Source organism: Barbatula barbatula (genome assembly GCF_947034865.1).
Source record: "Barbatula barbatula genome assembly, chromosome: 11".
NCBI classification, from domain to species: Eukaryota; Metazoa; Chordata; class Actinopteri; order Cypriniformes; family Nemacheilidae; genus Barbatula; species Barbatula barbatula.
This window is the reverse complement of record NC_136774.1, coordinates 19,475,138-19,500,514: the sequence shown is the minus strand read 5'-3', so window position 1 is coordinate 19,500,514 and position 25,377 is coordinate 19,475,138. Positions and strand designations below refer to the sequence as shown.

Here is a 25,377-nt window from a genome sequence, read left to right as displayed (position 1 = left end):
ATTACTACTGTTTACATTTGGGACCAGTTGTGTTTTTTATAAAATCGTCAGAGAAATTGAAACTAAACGAACATGTAAGACACATTCTGCAGGTTGACGTCAGACGCATGTTTTTTTCTCTCTACTCGCTCCTCCCCGCGAGCGCTCAGGCAAAGTGTAAAGATGGCGTCCATCATGGAGGGGCCGCTGAGCAAATGGACTAATGTCATGAAGGGATGGCAGTACCGCTGGTTCGTGCTGGATTATAACGCCGGATTATTGTCATACTACACAGTAAGTCTGCGTCACGCGTTTACGAGATGTAAAACGGGGTTAGGTGACTAGCGGCTCATTCTGTAATCGGTTATTACTGAAAAGAAAACGAGTAGGCCTGCCTGTCAGGAGTTGGGAATCTCAGTTCAATGGGCGGGGCTTATCTTGAGTGATCGCGACATGAACCAATCCGAGTTTTTCTTAGAAAGGCGTAAACCAATGAGCAGTTCGACTCGATTTGTTGCCAACAGGAAGGCCACCTCCCTTGGTAAAAATGCTTACTGTAGTGTAGTTTACGGAATGAAAAGGGTGGAGGCGCCCACATGTGACAGCTGTTTGGAATGCGTTATTTACATTGTTCATATTCGTTGCTTTTATTTTCTGTTTAATAATCGTTAAAAACAATCAAATGACAACGCTAATGCAGAAGCTGTCATCAGTAAATCATACACAACTCGAGCTCTCAGGCTTGTTCATCTCTAACGTTACCTTTGGGCCATATTATTGAGATTGTTGTTGTTCTTTGTTGACACTGAGTAAAAATAACTCTAAATAACATGCTTAAATGTGATTTGAAACGTTCAACTCTTGTGAAAAAGTATTAAATGGTTATACCAAGATTATACACACAATTATTACTGTACATATATAACTACCATTTAAAGGTTTTGGAAACTCCAATTCCTTTGTATGTTTTTGATGTAGCAGTATTGAGCATTTTACAACAGGGCAATTCCAATGTAATGGACGAGATATTTTGCGTTATGGACGTGACATAAAAATGCTCAGAGAACAAATTTGTTACGAATATATCGAACCATCTGTTAATATTTTACTAAACCATTGTTGATAGAGTCTATACAGAAGAAAAAAAAGTCTATGAACACATTTTCTAGTTTAAAAAAGGGAAATATACATGCGTTATGGATGTGACAAAAAAGGATGCGGTTTTTGGGAGACGACAAACTTTGTAGGATTTCTGTTAAATGAATTGTACAATCCTAAAGCTATAATAACCAATTAATGGAGAAGGGATGCCTCTTTATTGAAAATAAAAAAGTTACTTTTATTTTCATGTGTCTATTTTTGAGGAATATAGCGTTATGGATGTGACAATGGCACTTAACTGACTATGAAAAATCATGCACTAAAAATAAAACAAATGCTTTACAAATTTGAAGAGAGATCTCACATTATCACGGTATTTGAACCACCACATGTTAATATCTGTGCTGTTACCATAGTAAAAACCATTGGTTAAAAATTGGTTTTACATTTATGCATTTGGCAGACGCTTTGATCCAAAGTGACTTACATTGCATTATACTATACATTTGTTTCTAAGTATGTGCAATCCCATGGAATCAAACCCACGACCTTGGCATTGCTAGTGCCGTGCTCTAACCACTGAGCTACAGGAAGAATTTATTAACGGCAAGGTTGACATTTTCACGGAATTGCCCAACATTGTTAGGTTGTCACCTAAGGCAAAGTCACATTTCTAATGGCCTTTAGTCAAGAGTTTGCAATAGAATGCAACAAAGCGATAAATGGTTAAAACAAATTAAAGATCAGATGGTAAACATTATAAAAGAGGATTATTACTGGATGAACTTGAGTTAAATATATTAAAATGATATTAGTTGTAATGAAAGTTAAATATTTGAAATGTCCATGAGTTTTACTGCGAGTGGAAGAATCAAAAAATAAACCATTCATTTTCTAGAAATTATAACGATGGACATTAGAAAAAAAATATTTTGATCAACTTATTGCATCCTGTTTGAATAAAAATATAAATTCGGTTGAAAAATCTTAGCGAATCAGAAATCAAAACACATAGGCTAAACCAGAGCCTTTGAATATGAGAGTTACGACACTCGATCTCCCAACCACGTGGTCACGTGGATCATGGAGCCCTCAATAGTTCCAAACAAGTCTGTGCTTTCAACCTGTTTCACTGGATTTTAGCCAGACAGATAACAGCAACTGTATTTGCATGTTTGGAATTATCGGACTGTCCATGAAGCGAATTACTTCCGCATACCACTCTTCCTATGGAGGTCTGTGTGAGTGTTGTATCTCTCAAATACAACGGCTCTGGGTTAAACTTTGTGTTTTTTATGTACTTTGAAGACATAACAGTGATGCCTTATCAACATAAGCTTTTTATTGAAGTATTAAAATGTACAAGTTTTTCAGTATATTAAAACAAAAGACCAAAGAGATTAAAGCTTCTGCTGTATAACCTATGGTTCTGTACGTTTGTTTACGGATTTGGTTTTAGTCCCAACTTTATAGAATTGCACCTTTTAAAGCTGGTGTATGTGTTGTGTGTTGGTCAATTATCAAAGGCTTATAAACACGTTTCTGTGCTTTGTTTCAGTCCAAGGACAAGATGATGCGTGGCTCTAGAAGAGGCTGTGTGCGGCTCAGGGTAAGAAATGTTTTGTTTATTTTAAGAGTAGGACTCATTTTAAATGGAGAAGTCTCCCCAGAACAGATTCTGTCTCTGTTCGATATAATTGAACAGCCAAATCAGACAGAATGAGATCAGGGAATTAGACTCAACTTGCAAGCCTTGCAATTATTATTTGAAATACTAGCTTGCCTACCACAAAAACATTGACAGTTTTCTCTGCAAACTTACATAACCCAGATTTTATCCAATTTGTTCAAGATGTGATAAATAAAATATACCCGAAAATTCTTTACCACCAGATGGCACACTGGGCATTATACTTCAATTCAGCACACATTTAATACATACATTTAATGCAAAGGAGGATTTTGATTAGACTCAAACCTTCTTTATATTTGAGCTAGAAGAACCAGAATAACTTTCTTTGTAGGGCACACATACAGGAGTTTGTGATAGTTTCGGGCGTCGCTTAATTCAATAAAACGTATATAACAACATAACAATTTTTTTGTATATATAACACATTTTTGTCATAAGTATTTTAGATATCGCAGACATAACTGCATGCATAACTGCTGTATCAGATATATGAGTTGTGTAAGTGTGATTTGCATTTTTGAATCCTTATCAAGCTATTTATGTAAAATCTGCCTGGTCACAATAGTAAAAGGGTGTGTGCATTTTATATAATGCAACTGAATCATTAATGAAAATGAATCGATTCCTGACATTGCCTGAGTGCAAACAATTAGCTTATGTTTTAAGAAGGAGACTGCTTAGTTAGTGTGTTGGCTGTGGTCTGATCTGATTGACTGTTGTTCTCTTTTTCTCAATTACCAGTGCAGGCATTGCTTAGTTCGTCCTTATTTAAAGTCAAGGCTACCTTTTCGTTTATAGATTCCGCATCTAAATGTTCCACTTCAGTAATTGATGGACCCAGATCAGATAACCAGATGCCCAAAAGCCTTCGCCAGATTTGAACATATTGTGTGTTACCAATTGTATGACTCATACAGGCTTGACTGTCTGTGAAACACAACTTATTAGACTGTGATGATTTTAAAGTAATATGTATTATTTGTAAAAGTTTATTTTATGAAAGATAGATCATAAACATATTGCACATGTGTAAATCCCTGTTCTTTCTATTACATTGAAACCTGGATTTCTATAACCGAATCTAGGGTGGTATGAGTTGAAAGCGTTCATTTTTAGTATTCACTAGTCTTGTTATACGTACAGACTGCTGCATTGTATCTATTGCTCGCTCGCCACATTCTCAGTTTACATGTCCTTTCTCTCTTTCCATTTTCTCCTCCCTTACTCCACCCATCCCCTCCTCTGCTGCTCTCTCTCTTCTCATGAGTGTGAGGGAGTGGGCCAGCGGAGAGAGCGAGCGAATGACGTGTCCCTCAGTCTGAATGGTTTTGCTTGCGTTCACAGGGAGCTGTGATTGGAATCGATGATGAGGACGACAGCACGTTCACTATTACTGTGGATCAGAAGACTTTCCATTTTCAGGGTGAGGTTTCTTGTTTTTTTTATCTGGGCTTTTGTGTTCATCTCCGCTCTCGTCTTCTGTCTCATCTCTGGCAGTCATCTTTTACCACTGTTTATATTGCGGCCATCAGCCGGCTGCTCACATGTTCCCAGTATCTCTCTCTCTCTCTCCCCCCCCTCTCTCTCTCTCACTCTCTCACTCTCTCAGTCTGTGTGGGTCTCTCCTCCTCTCTTCTTTCCACTCTCTTCTTTTTTTGCTCATGCTTAGTGCTTACTCAGTTTTCCCCTCTAGCTCATTTTGATTTGAAAAAGGATTATGACATCAGGAACCAGCCGTCCATCGCAAACAGTACGCACACACGCTTGCAGATTTCAAACATGCATTAGGCCTGGTTTTTGTCCAGCTTATCTGCGTGTTTAGCTGCGAACACTGAACGGGACGGTTGTTCAGATTTCGCAGCTTTACGAATCAAGGTCTTGGATTCTTTTGCTTGGCTTTTAATGCCGCAGCGATGCCGTGAAGTACAACTGGGAATTAAATTTCCTGGGATGTTCGGACAGCGGAACGGGACAGAGAGCTCTTTGAGAAACGCGAAGAAGAACCCATCGGACACATAGTCTTCCTTCCTTTCTCCAACTGCTGTTACGCAAGCTCATCTCCAGGTTTTTAGTCTCTAGCCTCCACCTTTTTTCACTGGCTCATCTATCCTCCTCCACCCCCCTGGCATTCGCCCTGCCGGGGGTACGTTCACTCTCCTCATGCCCTCACCCACTGCTATGTTCCGACACTGTATGCTGTGGCTTTACAGTAAGAAGGGTAAGGTCACGCTCATCCAAACGCTAAACTGGGGCTCGCCTGCTTGCTTCTCCTGCTGTAAAACAATAGTTTTTTGTAAAATCATTTAACTAGACATGTTTATAGGGATCCATTGGTTTGTTTGGACTGGCTTGGCAAGCTTAGTCTAGAATGGTAGGGTTGACTATGTGATCAACAGTTTTTTTCTAGTATGAATAAAGCACTTTATGACATTATTTCTTATTGAATTCAAAATGTTTCCCTTTAAGACTTTGTTGGCTTTGCACACATTAAACGAAAGTTGTTCTTTTTCTTTCTGCTTTCACCAGTAAGACGCATTGCTAATCTCCGTTTAGTTTCTTCGTTCGGAGCGTTATTTGTTTTTCGCCATTGTTGTGGTGTGCCAATCCAAAGGCTTCTTTACGAATCGAAAAAAGCATACCCAGCATGCCGTGTCAGATTTCCTGCTGTGAGTGTGCATGCGTGTTTTATTGAGTATGAATGTTTGAGCCCGGGTCTCAACAGTCTATACCATCCACCTCTAAATCCTCAGGGACACATTCTATCAGTTCTCACATCTCCATTGCAGCATAGCCTTAAACGGAAATGGGTTTGAGCTTTCCGATCTCAACGGACCGTTATGTTCCGGAATTGCATACGTTATGTTCCGGAACAGCTCATATATCAGGTACTTTTGGCGTACGGGTACAAAATGTATCTCGAGTGAGGTAAAGTGGTATATTTCATCGTAGCTATAAGCATTAGGTACAGCATGTACACACTCTATGATGATTTGAGTTTAAGTCCCGGGAGGCTTGACCGCAGGCCGTTCGTGGCGCATCTGATGCGAATTGCGTTAAAAAATAGCAAATAGCTGGCTGAGATATCGGCTTCATATCTGATTGGCTGCCTGGTACGCAATATCCATCAGGGTGGCCTGCATTTATGAGTCCTCTGGGATATATATATGAGGTTTCAAGGCTACAAGGAGTTAATTTTAGCGAAGTTTATAAACATTTTTCCACAGTGATTTAATCTTATATTAAATTGTTATATAGTTTTTTTTCAGATTGACCTGCACTTTGACGTTCCTTAGGGAAACAATATGTGGTTGGACATTTCAGCCAAGCCGAATTTTCCTGTGGTCAGATTAAATTGCATTGTGGGCTAGATACTACGTCTTCATTTACTCAAGTTGTTCCAAATCTGTATACATTTCTGTTGAACATAGAGAAAGATCATTTGGAAGACTGAACAAACTGTTCTCTGCCCCCATTGACTAGCATAGTTGGAAAAATCTGTTTGTTCTATTGACCACAAAAGAAGAGATTTTGAAGAATGTAGGAAAGCAAACAGTTCTGGGGCACTTTTGACTACCATTGTAATATTTCCTTCTATGGAAGTCAGTGGTCGCCAAGAACCGTTTGGTCTTCAAAATGTCTTTCTCCGTGTTTACCAGAACAAAGACATTTATACAGATTCAGAAAAACTCAAGGGTGAGAAAATAATAACAGAATTTAAATCTGTGAACTGTCTCTTTAAAGGGTTAAAGCTAAAATGCTGCATTTTTTGTTTAGCATTAAATATTAACCGGATTGCAATCTTACAGTAGACATCCGGTAAGTCTGATACCATACAACATGCTATCAAATGTCATAATATGTGGAAACAGTTTGACCCGGCTGTAGATATCCACACTCTAGGTGAAAATAGGAACCTTCAGGAAAACTTTCACAACCGAAAGAATGTGGTTAACCTCTGTTTCACCATGATAAACTTAAGAATTAGGTGAGCTTGACCTGTCGAGGTCCATATAATATCAGCCGCTGCAGAGGCTCAGAGGAACTGTACTGGCTATTTAGAAGACATTCGTAATTCATCTGCCTGAAAGCCCCTTTATTTCCTCTCAGCTAAAAGCCTCTACCTGTCTTCCTCTCAGACACTTGACTGGAAAAAACAGTCAGCAGTTTAAAGCTCTCAGCGTCTGACACTGAGCTCCTGCTGGCGGATGATCAACATGCACATTCATTCTCCCCAGGGGAAAGAAACTAGAGTAGGAAGAAAAATACTTTTGGCATTTGTGTTTCTCTTTCCATCTTTCTTTTTGTCACTGAACTCTCGTGTTTTAAAAGGACACTGGCTGTGGAAAGATGGAGGGATGCTGCAAACAAAACCAAAAAACAATTGTTAATTTGAAAAGCTGGAATCTGGTTGGCCGACTGCACAACTATTAGGAGTGAGCGCACAGGGATTTTTGTGAGGCCACCTGGAAGCAATGTATTCGCTTATGTTTGCCAAGTTAGTGGCATCACATGTTTACTTCGAGTTTAATTTGGTAGCGCTTTGCACAAGCAGAACTGAATGTTCCATTTTGTTTGAAGTAATGTCTGCAAAATCACAAGTATTCTTTTTGTTAGGTCACCCTTCAGTCAGACGTCTCTTCCAGAATAAGGAAGACTTTTTGTCACTGCGTTGGAGGTTTTGGTACACAAACGACACACAACCTGTAGCTGATTTAGTAAAAAGTGCTCATTCTCATCTTCTTGTCTCCTCTGACCGGCATTACGTTGTGCTGTTTCACTGGCATTTAGCATTTCCCATCAGCTCATTAACACCAGAAAGATGTTACTATTCGACAGCAGCTGCTACATTTATAAGATTTTAAAGGGCTTATGTAAATGATGAGACGGATTAGTCTAGTCTGTTTGAGAACTCGGGTCTGTCACTTTACTTTTCACACCGCTGTAAGGGCACGTTGCATAAGGTGCCCTCATTTCCACGCTGAAGTCCGCCATTACTCTCCAAACACACACTCCATCTCCCTTCCATCCAAAATAGAGGCTAGAGAGATCATATTAAACAATATTAACTAGAAGAATACACATTTTGCTATATTTATCTTCAGTATCGCACTGTGTTGCATTGTTTTTCTTTCATGAGTTTTGCTTGTGGGCAGATCTGGTGGTATGTATTGGTGTGTCCTCAATGCTAAATGATGAACAAGTGTAGTGTTTTGTCATCAACTCCACTTGCTCGTAGTGAAATGTCATTGGTTTGTATATTGAGGTAGCCCGGAATCACACGTCATGTGATCTCAGCTCCGGTGCCAGTAAAGCAGGGAGGGGTGAACTTTGAATATCACACGTATCTGGGACACTGTTTCAAGCGTGTTCCCTAGATGTGAGACGGCTCTGATGCAGGAATGCAACCGTTGTTGTAACGTAAAACAGGTAAAAGAAAATGCACTTTTTGGAGCTACAGAAACATTTTGTGCTATTGATGTATTTTTCGCGTGATGTGCATTCATTATTAACAGTTTTGTTGCATATGTAATGTTGTTGTGCTAAAGGGTTGTTTTATCATCTACAGTCACACACGTGAGGGCTTTCGAGTGATTTAATGCTATCTGAATATGTTCCATTAGAGATGGGATTGCGTGTGTCAACGCACACAGGCTCTCCTGGCTTTGTGCTTCTAAAAGCTTTTAGATTTTCTGCTGAGCTTTGCTGTCTCATCCATTGAAGTGTTAGCTGTATCTCCCATTTTAAGTAAGTAAAATATATAATAAATATATTTTTCTACAGACTAAGAGAGAGGCTGATATGATCCGAGTCAAACTGACAATAAAAGTATTTTTTGTAAAAGAGTTCTTTTGAAAGGCGCTACACACCGACTCCTTTAAACAACATGAGGGTGAAAGATACCTTTAAAGTTTGCATAAAAGCGAAAAGTATATGGCAACCAGTTGGTTTAAAGGTATATAATTTCTTAAGTGCTATTTTAGTTTTTCATTTGAACCCATATAATAGCTTTGTGTATGAAACGGATCAAAAGAAATATAATCCATAATTCCATAGCTCATAATAATCTTTGTGCCATCTCACTCACCCTAAAACATATTCACACCTATTATACATATTTGTTCAGTATATTTGATGTATACATGTTAAACATGAATGTTGACAACATTTTTTAATTAAACTCTTTTTCAGTTTTGCTGTCACAACGTAGGACAGCACTATAGAGCAGTTTATTCGTCAACTACCCATATAAAATTGACATATGAATGATAGAGATATATTTCTCAATCTGGCAACCACACCGTTAAATGCATTCTACTCATAGTTACATACATTCTATGGTGTGTGATTTACTTTACAATTATTTTGATACACAAAGGAAGTAGTTTAAGCAACGTGTCAAGTTGTCTTTTCTACGAGAAGCCGGCCCACAAGTGTTATTTACCTTTCGTGTTTACTTAGAGGCTTAAAAAGTTAGTTTTCCTGTTTAACAACCCTGACCTGCCTTCTTGAAACTCTGTCCTTTTTCGTAAAGGAAAACTGGATAGTACAGCAGAGCTTCAGTTTCCATAAACTGTCACCCTGACGCTTCCACTGGAATCATTCTGTACTCTCCATCCCATACACGTGAGTGTGTGTGTTTACAGTCTGTCCTCGTATTGCTAATGGATGTGTTTTTGGATCTGTGCCCCGCAGCCCGCGACGCTGATGAGCGAGAGAAGTGGATTCATGCCTTAGAGGGGACGATTCTCCGCCACACCCTTCAGCAAGTAAGACCACAACCACATTTACCATGATACAAATCTTGTTGTTATATTACTTATTTTTGGTTTAAAAATGTGAAAAGACACACTTTAAGATGGATAGTCCCAATATGAGCCATTTTGATGGAGGCAAAACAGGACAGGCTTTCTTTTGTATTCTTCCTGTGAATGATAGTCTCAGTCTGTCATTGTTTTTTCCTTCGTCCCTTTCTCTCAACACTTTTCTATTTTCCTTCTCACCTCCGTCTTCAGTTTCATAATCTGCTGACTGGCAGCTGCATGTACCTACACGCATTGAGTGCGCAGTCATCCTGTCACATGACCCCTCCCAAGAGCCAATCAAAGCTTTGCTTATTCGGCTAGACCCTCCTGTGCAGCACTTAGATCCAATCACTGCGTCGCATTTTCTTTGCAACTACTTTTTTTAGTTCTGCTTTTGTTTAATTTTTGAGGAAGTCTGCTTTTTCAGGTTGTGGGTGGTTTACAGCTTTTAGGACTTTGACGAGAACCCGGTTGGTACTTAAAATTTGCTCCTCCTTGGGAGTGGAGACACACAGGAAAGGGTGTGCGGGTATAGATGGTGACAGATACAGAACTTTTTTTTTGAGAGAGATTGAGTCAGATTGACTTGAGAAGAGGCATGTCCCACGATGGCAAGAACCCAGTAAGTATCCTTGTTTTGTTGGAGCTCGCTGATGCGTTTTAAATAGGTCACGATGCCTGTGTGCGCAGGTAGGGGTGTGTTGATGTGTGCAGTGGTGTCTGTGTGTGTTTTCGTGAAGGTAGGAGAGGGTTTGTTTGTGCGAAGAGAGGGCATGAGTCACGCTTGGGTGCATCAGTTAAACTTTTACTCTCCTTGTGATCTGAAATCTCAATCGCTTTAAAGCAATAATATGGGTTGGTATAGATTGTTGTGTTTGTGTGGTTGGGTGTATAAGTCAAATTTCTCTGTTTGTTTTAAAAATGTGTCTGCATATAGATCAGTATAACAAACGTTGATTTATACAGCGTCTTTGCAGTTGGATTTCTATGATTTGGGTGGTAGGAGTGAGTCAATAGGAACAGCTTCCTGTCTGCAAAATCTGTACGTGCAGGTGTGTGCTAACAGTTTCCATGTAAAATTCTGTTACACACAGCTTTTCCCACCAGGCACAGGCTTTAAATAATAGTGTAATACTCTCAGGGGTTTAGTCATGCTTGAGTTCATATCAAAAGCAACAAAACTCCTCTGTCACTAGCAGTTTTTATTGCATCTCGACATAAATGTAATCACACCACTTAACCTTTGATTTGTGTTACTTCACTCCAGGATAGTGACCTATTTTTTATTATGTTTACCGTTTTGAGGTAGCATGGCAGTTGAGTGCCCATGGCTTTTCTTCATTTTCCTATGAAAATATTTTTTCACAGGGGAGTCTTTCGCAGCGACAGACGAGTCCCAAAGATAACGGTAGCGCTCCGAAGGCCAACATTTACCTTTATTACATTCTCCCTCTGTTATCTAAATCCATTAGCATTAGGCTAAGTTTCCATGGTAAATCTAGAATAGCCTAAGGTTTGTTTGCAGATAAATTATTGTGGATTGCTTTGTGTAAAAGATGAATTGTGGATGGTGATGTGTTACAGTAATAATCCAAGGCTTATGATGTTCTAGTTTTAAGGAAGGTTTTGTTTGGTTCTTCTCTGAATTGGTGATCAATGGTTGAGTTTTATATTCGTATAGTTAACATTACATTTAATGCTAGTTAAAGCTGATACTTTATATGATATTGTTAATTATGAATATGTTTTAATTTGGGACGGTTATGTTCATAAATGTCCTTAAGGTTATAGTTCACCCAAAAATGTCTGTCATCATTTACTCAACCTCTTGTCATTTCAAACCTGTATGACTTTCTTTCTTCCACAGAACACAAAAGAAGATATTTTTAAGAACGTTGTTAACTGGACCCCTTTCACTTACATTGGTTTTGTGTCCATACAATAGAAGTGAATGGGTGCCAGCACTGTTACCAGCTTTCTTCAAAATATCTTCTTTTGTGTTCTTCAGAAGAAAGAAAGTTTGGGTCAAAGTGATATCTTTCCATGAAATCTCTTTAAATGATATGCCTTTATCAAGTCCAGCTATGCGCAAAACAGCTGGTCTTTAAAGAGTCAATATTTTGTGATTTTTAAGGTCCTACTTTGGTTTATGTAGTGTCCAACAACAAGTTAACGTACATACATGGTCTAAAAACACTATTATTTTCTAATAATAAGCATTTATTATTACCTCACTTCTTGCTTGACTCTCAAATGATTTGTTCGACGAGTCCTCTTTCTAATCCCCTTCTTTCCCTCAGCCTACTCTGATCTGATTGGTCAGATGGTCTAGTCTGCTGCGGTTGGTGCAGTGTCACCAATTGAACGATGACGGTATTACACGGAGTGACACAAATCTGACCCGGAACTAAAATCAGAACGACAGATGACTTGTTCACGTGATTCAGAGTCGACTCCTTTTTTCCCAAGCCAATAACTTCGTTATTCGTACACTTTCGGCTTTACAACTTGGCAGACTGGTTGCATACAGCAATATAACACACAGCATGAAATGTAATTTCAAGGAGACTGTAATGTTTACGCTTTAAAATGTGTCTTATTTTAAACTTCAGTTGTTTGATTCGGTTATTCCAATAAAAAAACTAAAATATTTTCTCACACGTGAACCACATGAAGTTTAGCACCACATGACGAAAACTGTTTATACTTACTAACACATCTTCTTGCTTAATTTGAAATAAACTGCGTCAATAACGTGTACTCTTTCTTCTCTCACGGTCTGATCTCAGTTTATGCTTGTTGTATTATTGTGTAATTCAGTCTATTAGAGTAAAAATGCGAACAGGCAGGGCACAGTTCTGCTCCGTCCTCTGGTCTGTTTCCTCTCGAAAGCAGAACGCTACCAATTTTCAGACACCATGAAAGCTTTTAAACTCAGAGGAAGGACCCAAATTTCTCTTTCTCACTTTCAATTGCAGGAGACAGAAACAGGATTCGTTCCCAGCGTTCAGGACTTTGACAAGAAGCTTGCCGAAGCAGACGCGTATTTGCAGATTTTGATCGACCAACAGAAAGTGAGTGTTAGATATTGTTTATTAAAATTAACTTCCATAATGAAACATAAGGCTTCCCACGTTGTTTTCTAATTCCTGCACTTGTTGCATCTCTTTCTCAAGCTTTTTGATGAAAAGATAAAAGACTGCAAGGAAGATGAGTCGCGCAGAGTAAGACGTGACAACATGCTTTGTCGTTTATATGTCTTTTGATGTTTATACATTGTCAGTTTACAAACATGTACTGTATGTATACATTCTGGATATTGCTAAATATATGGTTAAAATGGCAAACATTAGGTAGTTTCCTACATAAAGGACAGACACAGAGTACCTAATAACACATCGTACTCTTTTACTGAATTGCTGCAGTTATTTATGGCTTGAGTTTCTTATTTAATCCAATACTTTCGCTCAAGCTTTCGATTCTTCTTTTGGTTTACTTTTAAAAGTGCATATTCTGGAATTGCACAGCTCTAACTAAAACTCTCCCATTTTTGTCTATTTTCTTTTACACAGAAAATCGAGAACCTAAAGGACGCCACTTGTGTAAGAACGTCTGAACCTTCACTCTGTTAATGCCTCTTGGTTGTTATTTTGGTGACAGATTTTAATTTCTTGTTTTTGTTTTGTAGAGTATGGTAGAGTCCATCAAACATTGTATCGTACTACTGCAGATCGCCAAGGTAAGACGTTCGTCTTTTGAACTAGTTTTATATGTGCTCGTGTTTTGTGTGTGACCGTGTTCATGTGCCAGTGTTGTGCAAACCGACCTGTAATTTTCCACAACCCAGTTAATGTTTATTTTGGCTAGATTATATGCATTCCAGCAGTGACCTTGTTAATGGTTTGGAGAGGGGATTCACACGTACACCAAAAAAATTCAGGAAGTTAAAAATAGCTTAAGTGACCTTTGTTATTGTCTCGATAATGATAGAATCAACAATCAGAGGTCATTTGAACAAGATTTCTGCGTTTTTCTTTTATATTTTGTGATTAAGAGCCTTACTTATCAATTTGTGTTTTCTTTTAAAAATTTTAAGGATCAAAGTAACGAACAGCAACACGCAAACGGACTGATAGTAAGTTTTGACGTTCCTCAACAATGAATTAGCATAAAACAGACCTCTTTTTCTCTTTCATTGAAATTCCATTTTCATCTCAATAAATTTATCAGAGATCTGCATGACCTTGATCTGATGGCTCACGTCAGCTCTATCTCTTTGTCTTTTTGGGTCTTCCACTCTTTCTGACTCTTCTGTTGGGACATTTCTCTGCCTCTTCTTACCTGCCACAATAATTTACAACTATGTGACATTAAATCAAACTCCAACATTGCAAGAATAAGAATAACTGTTTTTTTTCTGTTGTCGTACATGCTATTTATTCAACCATGTAGGTCAAATAGATGAGCTATTGTTAAGAGTTACCCACAGGCTCTAAGTGGGTCAATAACCGTCGAGGCAAATCCTGAAATGACAAGCCATTACATTCAGCTCCCCCAGGACTTATTTCTTACATCTGTCTTTTTGACAATAACCTATTTATTGTGTTTATGTATACAGAGGAGCTCTATTTACTCAATCCAGGTTTGAATTAAGAGCCACAACCTTGGCACAAATTATGATTTGATTTTATACATTTCCTTGATAGAAAAGCCCCTCCAAATCTCATACCCGCTGCCGATGCTCATCGCCCTGCATGTTTGGATTTCTGGGTAGAGTTACCTCAATGCTTTGTCCTGTGCTGCAATGCATTGTGGGTAGAATTGTTTTTTATATCTGTCTGCCTTGTTGTCTGTTCAGTGAACGGCATGAAGACTTATGGGCTTGTTGCCGTGGAAGCAGACCTCAATCTTATCCGAGTGCCTGCTATCTGACAGATGCTCATTGTTTGTTTATCATAAGGCAGAGATTGACCCGTAGCGCTTTTGTATATTGACAGAATCAGTGTGACGGACACAGGCCACAGCTGAGAGGTAGCTCATTTAGACACAGTGCATAAGCTGAAAGTGAATGTGATTTACTTCAATTTAGTAAGCAATGTATGTGTCTTTCTAGACGTCCTTTTGGCCAAAAAGGATGTTTAGAGACAACATGAAAATGGCATTTGCAACAAATGTAGCATGACATTTAAAAAATAGTTGTTAAACCACTACTAGTTTGTTTCTATCGGCATTTAATGGGATTTCTATCATTATTCTATCAAATTATGATATAATTATATATTCATATTTTCCCTCTCCATATGGACGTTAGAGCATCACTGTAGCAAAGTTCAATAAAGGAAGGAAGGAGGCGGGAACCGGCGAACGTAAAAAAAATAAACAAACAACAAAACAAACTTAAAATGCCTCTCGGTCGACTACCGGCCATACAAACACACTAAAACGCATCATAAAGTCCAGGCCTGGTCCTCTCTCGTCGTACCCTCCTGTCGGTCGTCCTTTTATGCTCCCTGAGCTCCTCCGTGAGAGTTACAATCACATTAGCAAAAAACTTGTTTAAAAGCCCAATGTGTGTTTTTGGGAGGATCTATTAACAGAAATGCAATATAAAAAGCAAAAGTATATCTTCAGATACCTTACATAATAAAATGTTATGTTTTTTTTTCATTAGAATGAGCCATTTCTATTTACATACACCGCGGATCTCCTCGCATGGAATTGTTGTTTCAACATTAGCCCTGAATATCTGTTTTATAGAGTGCGTTTGTAAATACATTATCTCCTTCAGCGAAGAAGCGAATATTAGGGATGCACTGAAATGAAAATTATTGGCCGAAGCTGAATACAAATTTGAACTCAAGTATAAAATTGAGCAAACCAAGGAAATAAAAATACATGTTAATGTTAAAAACAACTTCATGTTGTCTTTAACATTAAAACTCTTGATTCATAGTTTTTTCATAATGTAAATAAGCACTTTAAATGAATATATCACCCAATGACACACCCTCAAGTTGTTTCAAACCCTCGAGTTTCACATGGAATAGATCTTCCCATTAACTTGAACAGAAGTGCTTGTTTCTCCACGGAGAAATCCTGTGATAGTCGAGTTGGGCTATGAGACTCAAAGCTCCCAGGGTAAACTGTATTTTTAACGTGTTCCTATGAGAGTGTGTTTTGAATCATGTCTGTGGTTCTCTCCAGAGCACCATAAACCCAGTAGATGGGGTATTCCATCCCAACCTGCTCAACACCTCTGTAATCAGTTCCAGTGCCATGCCAACGCAGACCAACCTGCCCACAGGTGATCTCTCTTTTTCGATAACACTTTACAATAAAGTTGTTTTTGTTAACATTACTTATTGGGTTAGCTTACGAAGAACAATACAGCATTTAACAGCATTTTTATGTACATTTTAGGATTTTCTAATTCATTTTTAAAACCAAACGCAACTGGTCACATTAGTTAATGCATCATGAACTAACATAAAGTATTGTGTTAACATTAACTAATATAAACAAAGATGTATACATTCTAAAAAACGACACTGCAAATTGTTAACTAATGCATTAGCTAATCTTAACCTATACAACTTTATTATAAAATGTTATCTCTTTCTTTCTCTCTCTCTGCATGTAATTCTTGAAAAGCACTTTGGTTTAAAGCCGCACTGTATCTGTTATGGTGTCAGATTTATATCACTAGGACTTGAATTTATCACCTCAAAGTATTTTTCTATGAATTCACCGTGTTAAAGATTCGGGTTGTGAAATTCAGGTTTTTATTATTCAAGTTCCTGCTTTCAGGACGTAAAATTCAGGTCTCAATATTCAGGACACTAAATTCGACTTGATAATTTAATTTGGCTATAACCGAGTTTAACGTCCGGGTATCCATCCGGGCATGCATCCTTAAATTTCAAATATTTAAAATGACGGACAATAAAATACGAGGTAATAAATTCGCTAGACTTTTTAAATAAAGGTCCTGGTCATATAAATCTGACGCCATAATTTGTTGAGCACTGATTTAAAAACTCAAACATTGGATTTGTTTAGCAAATGTTGTGTGTATATTTTCAAACCGAGGTGTTTATGTTTGTAGATGGAGCTCAGGTGTGTAAAATGGAACAGAGGCCTTCTTCCTTACCCATGGGCCCTGTCATCACAGTGATGGGCACCCTTCAGACCCCCACTCCCAACAGCACAGGTATGAAGTAGTATCCATCCATTAACACCATACTTTTAACTACAGTGGAATGAGATTTACTTATTAATTACTTTATGAAATGTTTTAGTCTAAATATCAGGCTTAAGAGTTTTGTAGAAGAAAACCGTCAATTTGCTAGCGTATGAACACAAATATTTTCAGCTATAGATGCAGGTGGTGTTGGTTTCACTCGTCACAGTTGCTGAGTTTCTCCTCACTTCAAAATCTTTCTCATCTGCTCGGTTGGCGGTTGGCGGTTTTCAAACATGCTGTTCGCAAAACTGTCACCAAGAGAAATACATTCATAACATGGCTCAACTGGGACCGGTAATGTCAAGATCATAGCTTTGCTCCCTGGGGAATGCCCACACTAAAGAACAGCATTTGACCAATGCATAACTATAAATCTATTTTAATGTTATATTGGTGATTCAACTAATAAGTAAATAATTTAATATGAGCATAAGCAATATTCCTGTTGTATTCTACTGAAGTGGGAATGCAGTCAGAAGGGGAACGTCCGTTGGGTGCTGTCATTCCGATTCGCATTTCTAATTCGTCCGCATTTGCGTTCCGGCCCATGCGTTTGCGTTTCGTCCCGGTATCCCAGATGGCCAGTCCATCCCTGCAGTGGCATAACAACACCGGGATAAAAAACACACCGGCCCACTGGGAATCTTCCAGGTCCTCCCGATTAGCCAATCGGGGCATTCTGCAGTGAGTGGGTTTTCCTCTGACTGTCATAAGCGCTCTGCATACACAGGCACGGGGAGGTAAGCTTTTGCTGAGGCAGTGTGGAAGGAGCTTTGCTCAGCAAAAAACCTGCAGATCAGTAGCAACCCTTGGACAGCACTGCAGGAAACCGCACATAAAACACAGCCAAGAGCTCCAATCTGCAGAAGCTGTACTATGAGAGGATTTCCATTTATATTAAGGGCCAACCTGCTTGTGTACGGAACTCTCTGAGCTGTTGATTTATCAACATAAACAAACATTTTAATTATTAGACAGACAGAAGCAAAAGCAATACTTTGTTTGTTATTCTTTGTATGGCTGAAGTACTTTAGTTGCATACTCACCAGTTGCTTAAAGGGATATATTTTCATCATTTGTAGGTTACCAGACTACACTGGCAACCTTTGACTTCCATTGTATGGATACAAAACCACTGAGACATTTCTCAAAATACCTACTTTTGTGTTTCACAGAAGAAAGAGTCATATACAGGTTTTCAGTGATATTAGGGTGATTTAAATGATGACAGAATTTTCTTTTTGGGATCTCTTTAACAATACCCAGTTCATATATTGAAAAGGGTCGTCCTTTACCCTCTTGTTTGTATTTATTGTTCCAAACCCATAGGAATGTCTGTCTTGTGCTATAACACTGTAGTTCAGTATAAGGTTGGTAATAGTACCGTATAAGAGGTACTTAAAGGGACAGATCACCCAAAAATATAAATTCTGTCTTCATTTAGTTCCAAATCTGTATAAGTGTCTTTGTTCTGATGAAAACAGAGAAAGATATTTGGAAGAATGCTTGTAACCATCCAACCGTTCTTGGCCTCCATTGACTACCATAGTAGTAGATACAATAGAATTGTTGTTTTTTCTAACATTCTTCAAAATATATTTTTATGTGTTAAACAGAACAAAGAAAGCTATTAGGCAAATTTTCCTACCATGGTAGTCAATGGTGGCCAACTGTTCCTTTAATAGCATTACATGTTAACATGAACGGCAATATAAAGTGTGACCACATGACTGAATCATTTGCATTAAAGTAATGGGCAGCAGTGGAGAGCGTGACCCTATATTTTAGGCTTATTTGAATATGCATGTTTTAAAATCCTGAAGGTGGAGTCCTTCTTCTTAAACAGTGGCTTTGTTTGCCTGTTTATGATTGTTTGAGTCACCTAGATCTACAGGGTTGATTCTGGTGTTGATATGTTAACATCACTGCCATATTGCAGGTTTTGAGAATCTGAGAGTGTCCTTGCCAAAATCTTTGTAATATAATGACTAAGCGTGTCTACGTGAGTTTATCGGTCATGCTGTTTATGTAAAGTAGATTTGCCAGACGCATATGCTTAACCACAAAACCACAGCCCACGACAGGAAGCTATACTGACCTCAGGCTGTGCTGGTTTTATTAATAAATGCTGTACTCATATTGCCTCCACACACACATATCTAAATACACACAAATGGTTTAATTTCCTGTGGTTTTAGGGAGTGGACCCTCAGCACCCAGCAGCAGCGTGACATCGCCCAGTCACATGAACGTACCGGCCCACACTGTTCCCGACTTCTCCTATTCCAGCAGTGAGGACGAGTTTTATGATGCAGATGAGTTTTATCAGAACAGCACTTCACCAAAGCACGGCATAGAGTGAGTCACATACACACACACACACTTAAGCCAACACTGCATATGGTATTTTATATTTGAAACAATGAAACCCACTTTGAAACACTGCTGCGAGAGTAAATTATAATAGCACCTGCCCACATGCACATTAAGTAACATTGCAAAGTGAGAAAACAATATTGCTCAGAGATCAACAACACCCCCACGCTGTTCACTGCGGATACCAGAATAACCTGACCTAATTAAAACAAAACACACACAGACACTCTTTCTTTCATCTTCACAAACCTCATAATCCTGTTCGCCGTGTGTCTGTGAATCCAGTCCCAACAGAACCGGGCCAGTGAACAGTGATGACACCACTGCCCTGAAACGGCCAGACACCAACGAATCCATCAACTCCTCAATGTCTAACGGCACCTCTGGTAAAACAAAATACAAACCCTATTCGATATGAGGTGAGGCGGTGCATACGGAGTTCAATGGTGTGTGTGTTTCTCAGATCAGTTTGACAGTCACGATGAGAGGGATGATGATGGTGAGGGTGAATCGGTGGAGGAGCACAAAAGTGTCATCATGCACCTGCTGTCTCAAGTGCGCTTGGGAATGGATCTCACCAAGGTAAATACAACAACCTTCTGTTTTGCTCGTGGTTTTAGCTTCTTGCATTCACTTACATCAAGGGTTTTTTCCTCAGGTTGTCTTGCCGACATTTATCTTGGAGCGGAGGTCGTTGCTGGAAATGTATGCAGACTTCTTTGCACACCCGGATTTGTTTGTAAGGTAACGTTTCAGCTGTTTTGAATGTGGATCTCGCTGCTGTTACGGTATGCTCTTTTTTTCATCTGTGTGAAAAATGTTTTCTTTCACTTGATCATTTACTATCTCAAATATTGTTTGGAGGGCTATTTTACTTTCACGATTTTTGTTGAACAATGCTCCCTCCTAAGTTCTACTCTTCAGGTATAGTTCGCCCAAAAATTACAATTTTGTCATCACCCTCTTGTCTTTTTCAAACCTGTATGACTTTCTTCCGCAGAACACAAAAGAAGATATTTTGAAAAAGGTTGGTAACCAAATTCACTACTATTGTACGGACACAAAACCAATGCAAGTTAATGGGTGTCAGTTAACAACTTTCTTCAAAACATCTTTTGTGTTCTGCATTACAAATAAAGTGATACATGTTTGAAACGACAGGGGTAAATGGTGACAGAATTTTCTTTTTCGGGTGAACTTTCACTTTAATCTTATGTCTTATTACTATGACATGTTTTGGTAGTATCGCGGAGCAAGAGGATCCAAGGGACCGCATGGTGCATGTGGTAAAATGGTACCTCTCGGCCTTTCACGCTGGACGGAAAGGATCTGTGGCCAAGAAACCCTACAACCCCATTCTGGGTGAGGTGTTCTTCTGTCACTGGGACCTGCCTTCCGAAACAGATGATTCTGCTTCTTCAGTAAGTGTGTATTTTGAAGGATTAGGATGAAGGTTTTATATAATTTGGCTAATTCAATGTAATGAAAATAGATGACCAGCACTTCCGAAAGCAATTTATTTGACACAATCGAAAACAGCTTTACATCTCTTTCTCTCTTTGTATCTTTCTAGGAGTCTGTATCAGACGGGCCAATGCCGTGGAGTAGCAAGAACAGTGTGTCTTTTGTGGCCGAGCAGGTTTCTCACCACCCACCCAGTGAGTGCTCGACCAACTAGTCGCTAAATTACACACAATCTGGCAAACAAATAAATCACATCTCTGTCAGAGAAGGAAAACAAATCCTAATTGGAAAAATTGCCAATGTTAGGTATTAAAATGTCATTAAAGAGAATTACTAATGCTGTCAGTTTTAATTTTGAGTTTCTTTTGTAATGTATTGTTTACAAGAACGGGTCCTATCTGAAGAAATCCATAACAATTCAATTACAATGACTTCCTTTATTCAATAATAAATGCTAACCCAACCTAGAATAATATTTTCCAGTATTTCTCACAGTATTTGTTGTTATCTTTGGTTTATTTTAGGTGTATGTAGATTTCCTCACACATATGTCTATATTTACAGTTTCTGCGTTTTACGCTGAGTGTTCTAGCAAAAAAATCCAGTTCAATGCTCACATATGGACGAAATCAAAGTTCCTTGGGATGTCAATCGGTGTCCATAATATCGGTCAAGGTAAGCATCGAGCGATTGTCATCTGTAAATACATTTACATCGGTGCTATTATTATGCTTAATGATTCTTTCTTGTCTGCTGTAGGTTGCGTTTCTTGTCTTGAACATGATGAGCACTATATTCTTACTTTTCCCAATGGCTATGGCAGGTAAATATTGCCTGTTTCTATCATTGTTTCTTTCTGGTGTATATTTGACAAGTCTGAGCATTTCATCCATCTAAACTGTGTGTCTGTAGGTCGATCCTCACCGTTCCGTGGGTGGAGCTTGGTGGCGAGTGCAATATTTCCTGTTCCAAATCTGGCTACAGTGCCAATATAGTGTTCCACACCAAACCTTTCTATGGAGGAAAGAAACACAGAATAACTGCTGAGATTTTGTGAGTCCGTGTGGAAGTTTATGATTCACACAGATATGAAAATATTTACATATTCCCTTTTATTCCAAGTGACTTACAAGTAAGAAACATCACTGTTAAATTATAATTGCAAGAGCCATCAATACTGAAATGCTAGTAAGTGAGAAGTTAAAAGCAGAAGTAAAAATGTAAAAATAATAAAAGTAATCTATAGGAATTGTGTGCTCTAAGTCTGACAATGAAACAAGCTAGTGGTTTGCTTTCTAGTGCATTAAACAAAAGACATGTTAAGAAAATCGTGACTAATTCAAATCTCATTCTCTCTTTTAGTCCCCCCAATGATAAGAAGTCCTTCTGCTCTATTGAGGGCGAGTGGAATGGAGTAATGTATGCAAAATGGGCCACCGGTGTAAGTTTGTAGCCTACACATCACATGGACAGGAAGAAGAATTTTATCCAAAATTTAATTAAAGTAGCATTTTTTCGAGAGGTCAATATATTGGTCTTTCTTACAGGAAAACACTGTATTCATTGACACAAAGAGAATAGGAATTGTTAAGAAGAAGGTGAGGAAATTGGAGGACCAGTTGGAGTACGAATCCAGAAGGTTTGTGGATATTCATTGGGTCTTTCAAAATGACATTTTCTTCCTTAATCTTTGAAAATGTATTGGCTGCATCCCGTGTGACCATGTTCTTATAAGATTCACTTAAAAACTTTTTTAATCTTGGGCTTGACTATATAGCAAGTCAAGGGAAACCGGCCTTCAAAAACCTATTTTAATTTTGTGCGTATTGAAAATGACTTTAATCCCCTTGGATGTTTAATCTGCTTTTTTTGTATTACCATATGAGGCCTCTTATTTTCACAGTCAGCTTGAAGGTATTCATGCGTTTGATTACCAGAAAAGTTTGTTGTAGTTGTTTTTTATTTAACCTGACTTGCTGAATTTAATTATTTAAAGGCACAGTGTGTAATTTTCTGGAGGATCTATTGACAGAAATGCAATATATTATACATAACTATGTGTTCAGAGGTGTATAAAGACCGGCAAACTGCTCTACAGGTCGTGTTTTGTAAATACGTTATTTCCTTCGGCAACAAAGCGAAAACGTGATGACATTTTTGTGATGTGTCAGCCTCCGTAGTGCTTCAAAAGGGAGGGGTGAAGTGAACCGTTGGTTCCAGTTCGCAGCCTCACCACTAGATGCCGCTAAATTTCACTGACTGGTCCTTTAATATGACTTTTATATTTTGGTATATAGCGGGTATACGTTTTTTTTACCTCTGTGTGATTAAAACCTCTGATGCAGATCTCTGTTGTTTTTCTGGCTGTCAGTTTGTGGAAGGACGTGACACTTAACCTGAAACTAAAGGACATTGAGGCTGCGACGGATGCCAAACACAGACTGGAGGAGAAACAGCGGGCAGAGGCAAGAGAGAGAAAGGAGAAAGAAATGCAGTGGGAGACGAGAGTATGTGTTGTTCCTATATATAAATATATGGCAGTGTGTATTTAAAGGTTTGCTGCATTAACGTTTTGCTTGTGTTCCCTGCAGCTGTTTCACGAGGACGGCGAGGTCTGGGTCTACGACGAGCCTCTTCTGAAGCGACTAGCATCGCAGGGACACTGAAGCCGTGTCCAAAACCAGAATCTGAGAAAAGAACTCGCAAACCACTTTTTTTATTCAGCCTTGGAATGACTGATAAATGAACCTTTACAGCTTTGCATTTTTGAAGTATGAACGAATACACAAACTTAAATTCAAATGAAAACGAAAAATCTCCCTGCTCGCTAGTTCACCACTTCTCCAGCTCCCCTTGAGGATAAAACACCACAAAGACACGTTATGGGCAGCCCTTTAGCATTTTAAAACAAGCGCTCTCGTCTTGACAGAGAAGAACGATCCCGTTGGACGCCGCTCCTGAGGGATCGAGGTGTTTTTAACCCAACAAACTCTGAAAACTACAGCGTTCTGTATCTCAGGGAAGCAGTGGACTGAGAATTGAAGGCTGTATCTCCTCATGGTCAAGAAGCCTTCACGGTGGAACCACAACATTAAAATGACAGTTCACATACTGCTAGCTACAGCTATGTATATATAGAAGATATGATATATATTCTTGTTTTCTTTTTTCTCTAGGGCAATAGTAACTGTTTGAAAATACATACTTGATGGCAACCATTCCCTTTTCTCACTCTATATTTAGCCTTTTACAGGGATCGATCGCCCCAAAATGAACACGTAGTTACTTTTATGTTGTTCCAATGCATGACTTGCTTTCATCTGTGGATGATGGGAACAAAGAGAGAATGTTAAGGATTGATCACCTCAATCACTATTCGCTCTGTGTTTTTCACATACAGTGAAAGTAAATAGCGACTGAGATTGAACCTTTTGTAAGATTTCCACAACTGAAACAAAGTCATGTTTTAGATCAAAATGAAGGCTAGAAATGTAATGGCTCAATGTATATTTTTATGCTACCTGCCCCTTTAAGTGGATGCATTTTTTCTGTTTGTTAACATGTAAGACATTAGCATTTACACACAAGAAAAATCCCATGTGGGGACCAAAGACGAATCCTAACCGAGGAAAATGTACCATTTATCGGGCTGAATTTGAGACAAATCATTGCCATGTTTGAAGTCCATTCCAATGTCTGTTTTGATCTTTCTTTGTATTTTGGGGAATTATTTGATATCATGCTTTAGTGCCTCGGGGAGGCTGTTTTTTATAGAATGCTGCTTGAGGGTCCACATTATTTATCAACTTACTATAAAGTTGGACTGTCCAATAGGAAATTATAATGGTAAACAAAGAACCATTCAACTGATTTGCTTTTTCTGGGTTCGAGGTTAAGCAATAGTATCACATATTGCCCTGCAATCTCTCTTTCTGTGATATGTCACATTTTAATCCAAATAAACATACAATTCAAACAGTCACGTGTAACAGAGATTTAATTCTCTTTTCTGGACATCCTTCTGAATCTTACCAATTTTATCTTTAACCAGGCAAAATCGCATTTTCTTCATTCCATAGACTATTAAGGTTACGGTCACTATATATTTTAAAAGCCACCAACGCTAACTATTATATAAGTGAATCATAAATTGATGCCTTGCCATATTTAGTCATAAAGTTTGCCTTTGTCTGTTGCTTTGCAAAAGACGTCCCAACAAACATTTTCCTTGCCTGACAATGATCGATTGTACGCGATGTATCAAAATGTAATATTAAATTTCAGTAAGACCAAATTGTGTAGTTTGAATGAATTCTTTGTCACAGATATCTTAATAACTGTGTCTAGCTGAATGATGGGAATCACTTCTTAAAAATATTCAAGCCACTGGAGCTTGTTTTCCAAATCAAACACATTTCATAGAAAATTCTTCAAATGTTTGGGTCTTTATCATGTTAAAAGCACATCCACGACCCATCTTCAGTGATCTATTTAAGGGGAGAAGGGTCACATCCAAGATTTTACGGTACATGGGTCGTCCCACAGCCCTTTAATGCGGTGAAGTCATCCTTTACCCGTAGCAGAGAAAAAGACTTAAAGCATAAGATTTCCAACACTGCTTCTCTGTAGGGATGGTGTTCTTGGGGTCATAGTCAGCATTTCTCTCCCTCCAAAAACGAGTCGTCTCACAGCACTTTCTCCAAAGCCTTTTCTGAATC

At 38.6% G+C, this 25,377-nt stretch overlaps 1 protein-coding gene across 8 annotated transcripts; it reads left to right on the top strand.

The window, feature by feature from the left end:
• The first annotated feature begins 140 nt into the window (after nucleotides 1-140).
• Nucleotides 141-24,950, top strand: osbpl9 (oxysterol binding protein-like 9). 8 transcript variants are annotated; one of them, XM_079467505.1, is made up of 24 exons: nucleotides 141-273; nucleotides 2,639-2,689; nucleotides 4,118-4,196; nucleotides 9,467-9,540; nucleotides 12,555-12,650; nucleotides 12,753-12,800; nucleotides 13,149-13,178; nucleotides 13,265-13,315; nucleotides 13,673-13,711; nucleotides 15,781-15,880; nucleotides 16,682-16,786; nucleotides 19,018-19,177; nucleotides 19,481-19,581; nucleotides 19,659-19,777; nucleotides 19,854-19,939; nucleotides 20,439-20,616; nucleotides 20,769-20,853; nucleotides 21,224-21,334; nucleotides 21,419-21,482; nucleotides 21,572-21,712; nucleotides 22,022-22,100; nucleotides 22,207-22,298; nucleotides 23,031-23,166; nucleotides 23,251-24,950. In XM_079467505.1, the coding sequence occupies exons 1-24, from the start codon at nucleotides 163-165 to the stop codon at nucleotides 23,323-23,325; spliced, it is 2,211 nt and encodes a 736-aa protein (XP_079323631.1). In that variant the 5' UTR covers nucleotides 141-162; the 3' UTR covers nucleotides 23,326-24,950. The 8 variants fall into 8 exon arrangements, with proteins under 8 accessions (XP_079323631.1, XP_079323632.1, XP_079323637.1 ...); XM_079467506.1 differs by lacking the exon at nucleotides 13,673-13,711; XM_079467511.1 differs by lacking the exons at nucleotides 141-273; nucleotides 2,639-2,689; nucleotides 4,118-4,196 and adding exons at nucleotides 8,111-8,200; nucleotides 8,340-8,518.
• Nucleotides 24,951-25,377: the final 427 nt, after the last annotated feature.

What these genes read in the sequence shown, in the direction of transcription:
- osbpl9 (XM_079467505.1), top strand. Translation starts at nt 163, where the DNA reads ATGGCGTCCATCATGGAGGGGCCGCTGAGCAAATGGACTAATGTCATG. An exon ending in TCCGCCACACCCTTCAGCAA is followed by an intron (nt 9,541 to 12,554) that starts GTAAGACCACAA and finishes TTTCAATTGCAG; the next exon opens with GAGACAGAAACAGGATTCGT. An exon ending in AGGAAGATGAGTCGCGCAGA is followed by an intron (nt 12,801 to 13,148) that starts GTAAGACGTGAC and finishes TCTTTTACACAG; the next exon opens with AAAATCGAGAACCTAAAGGA.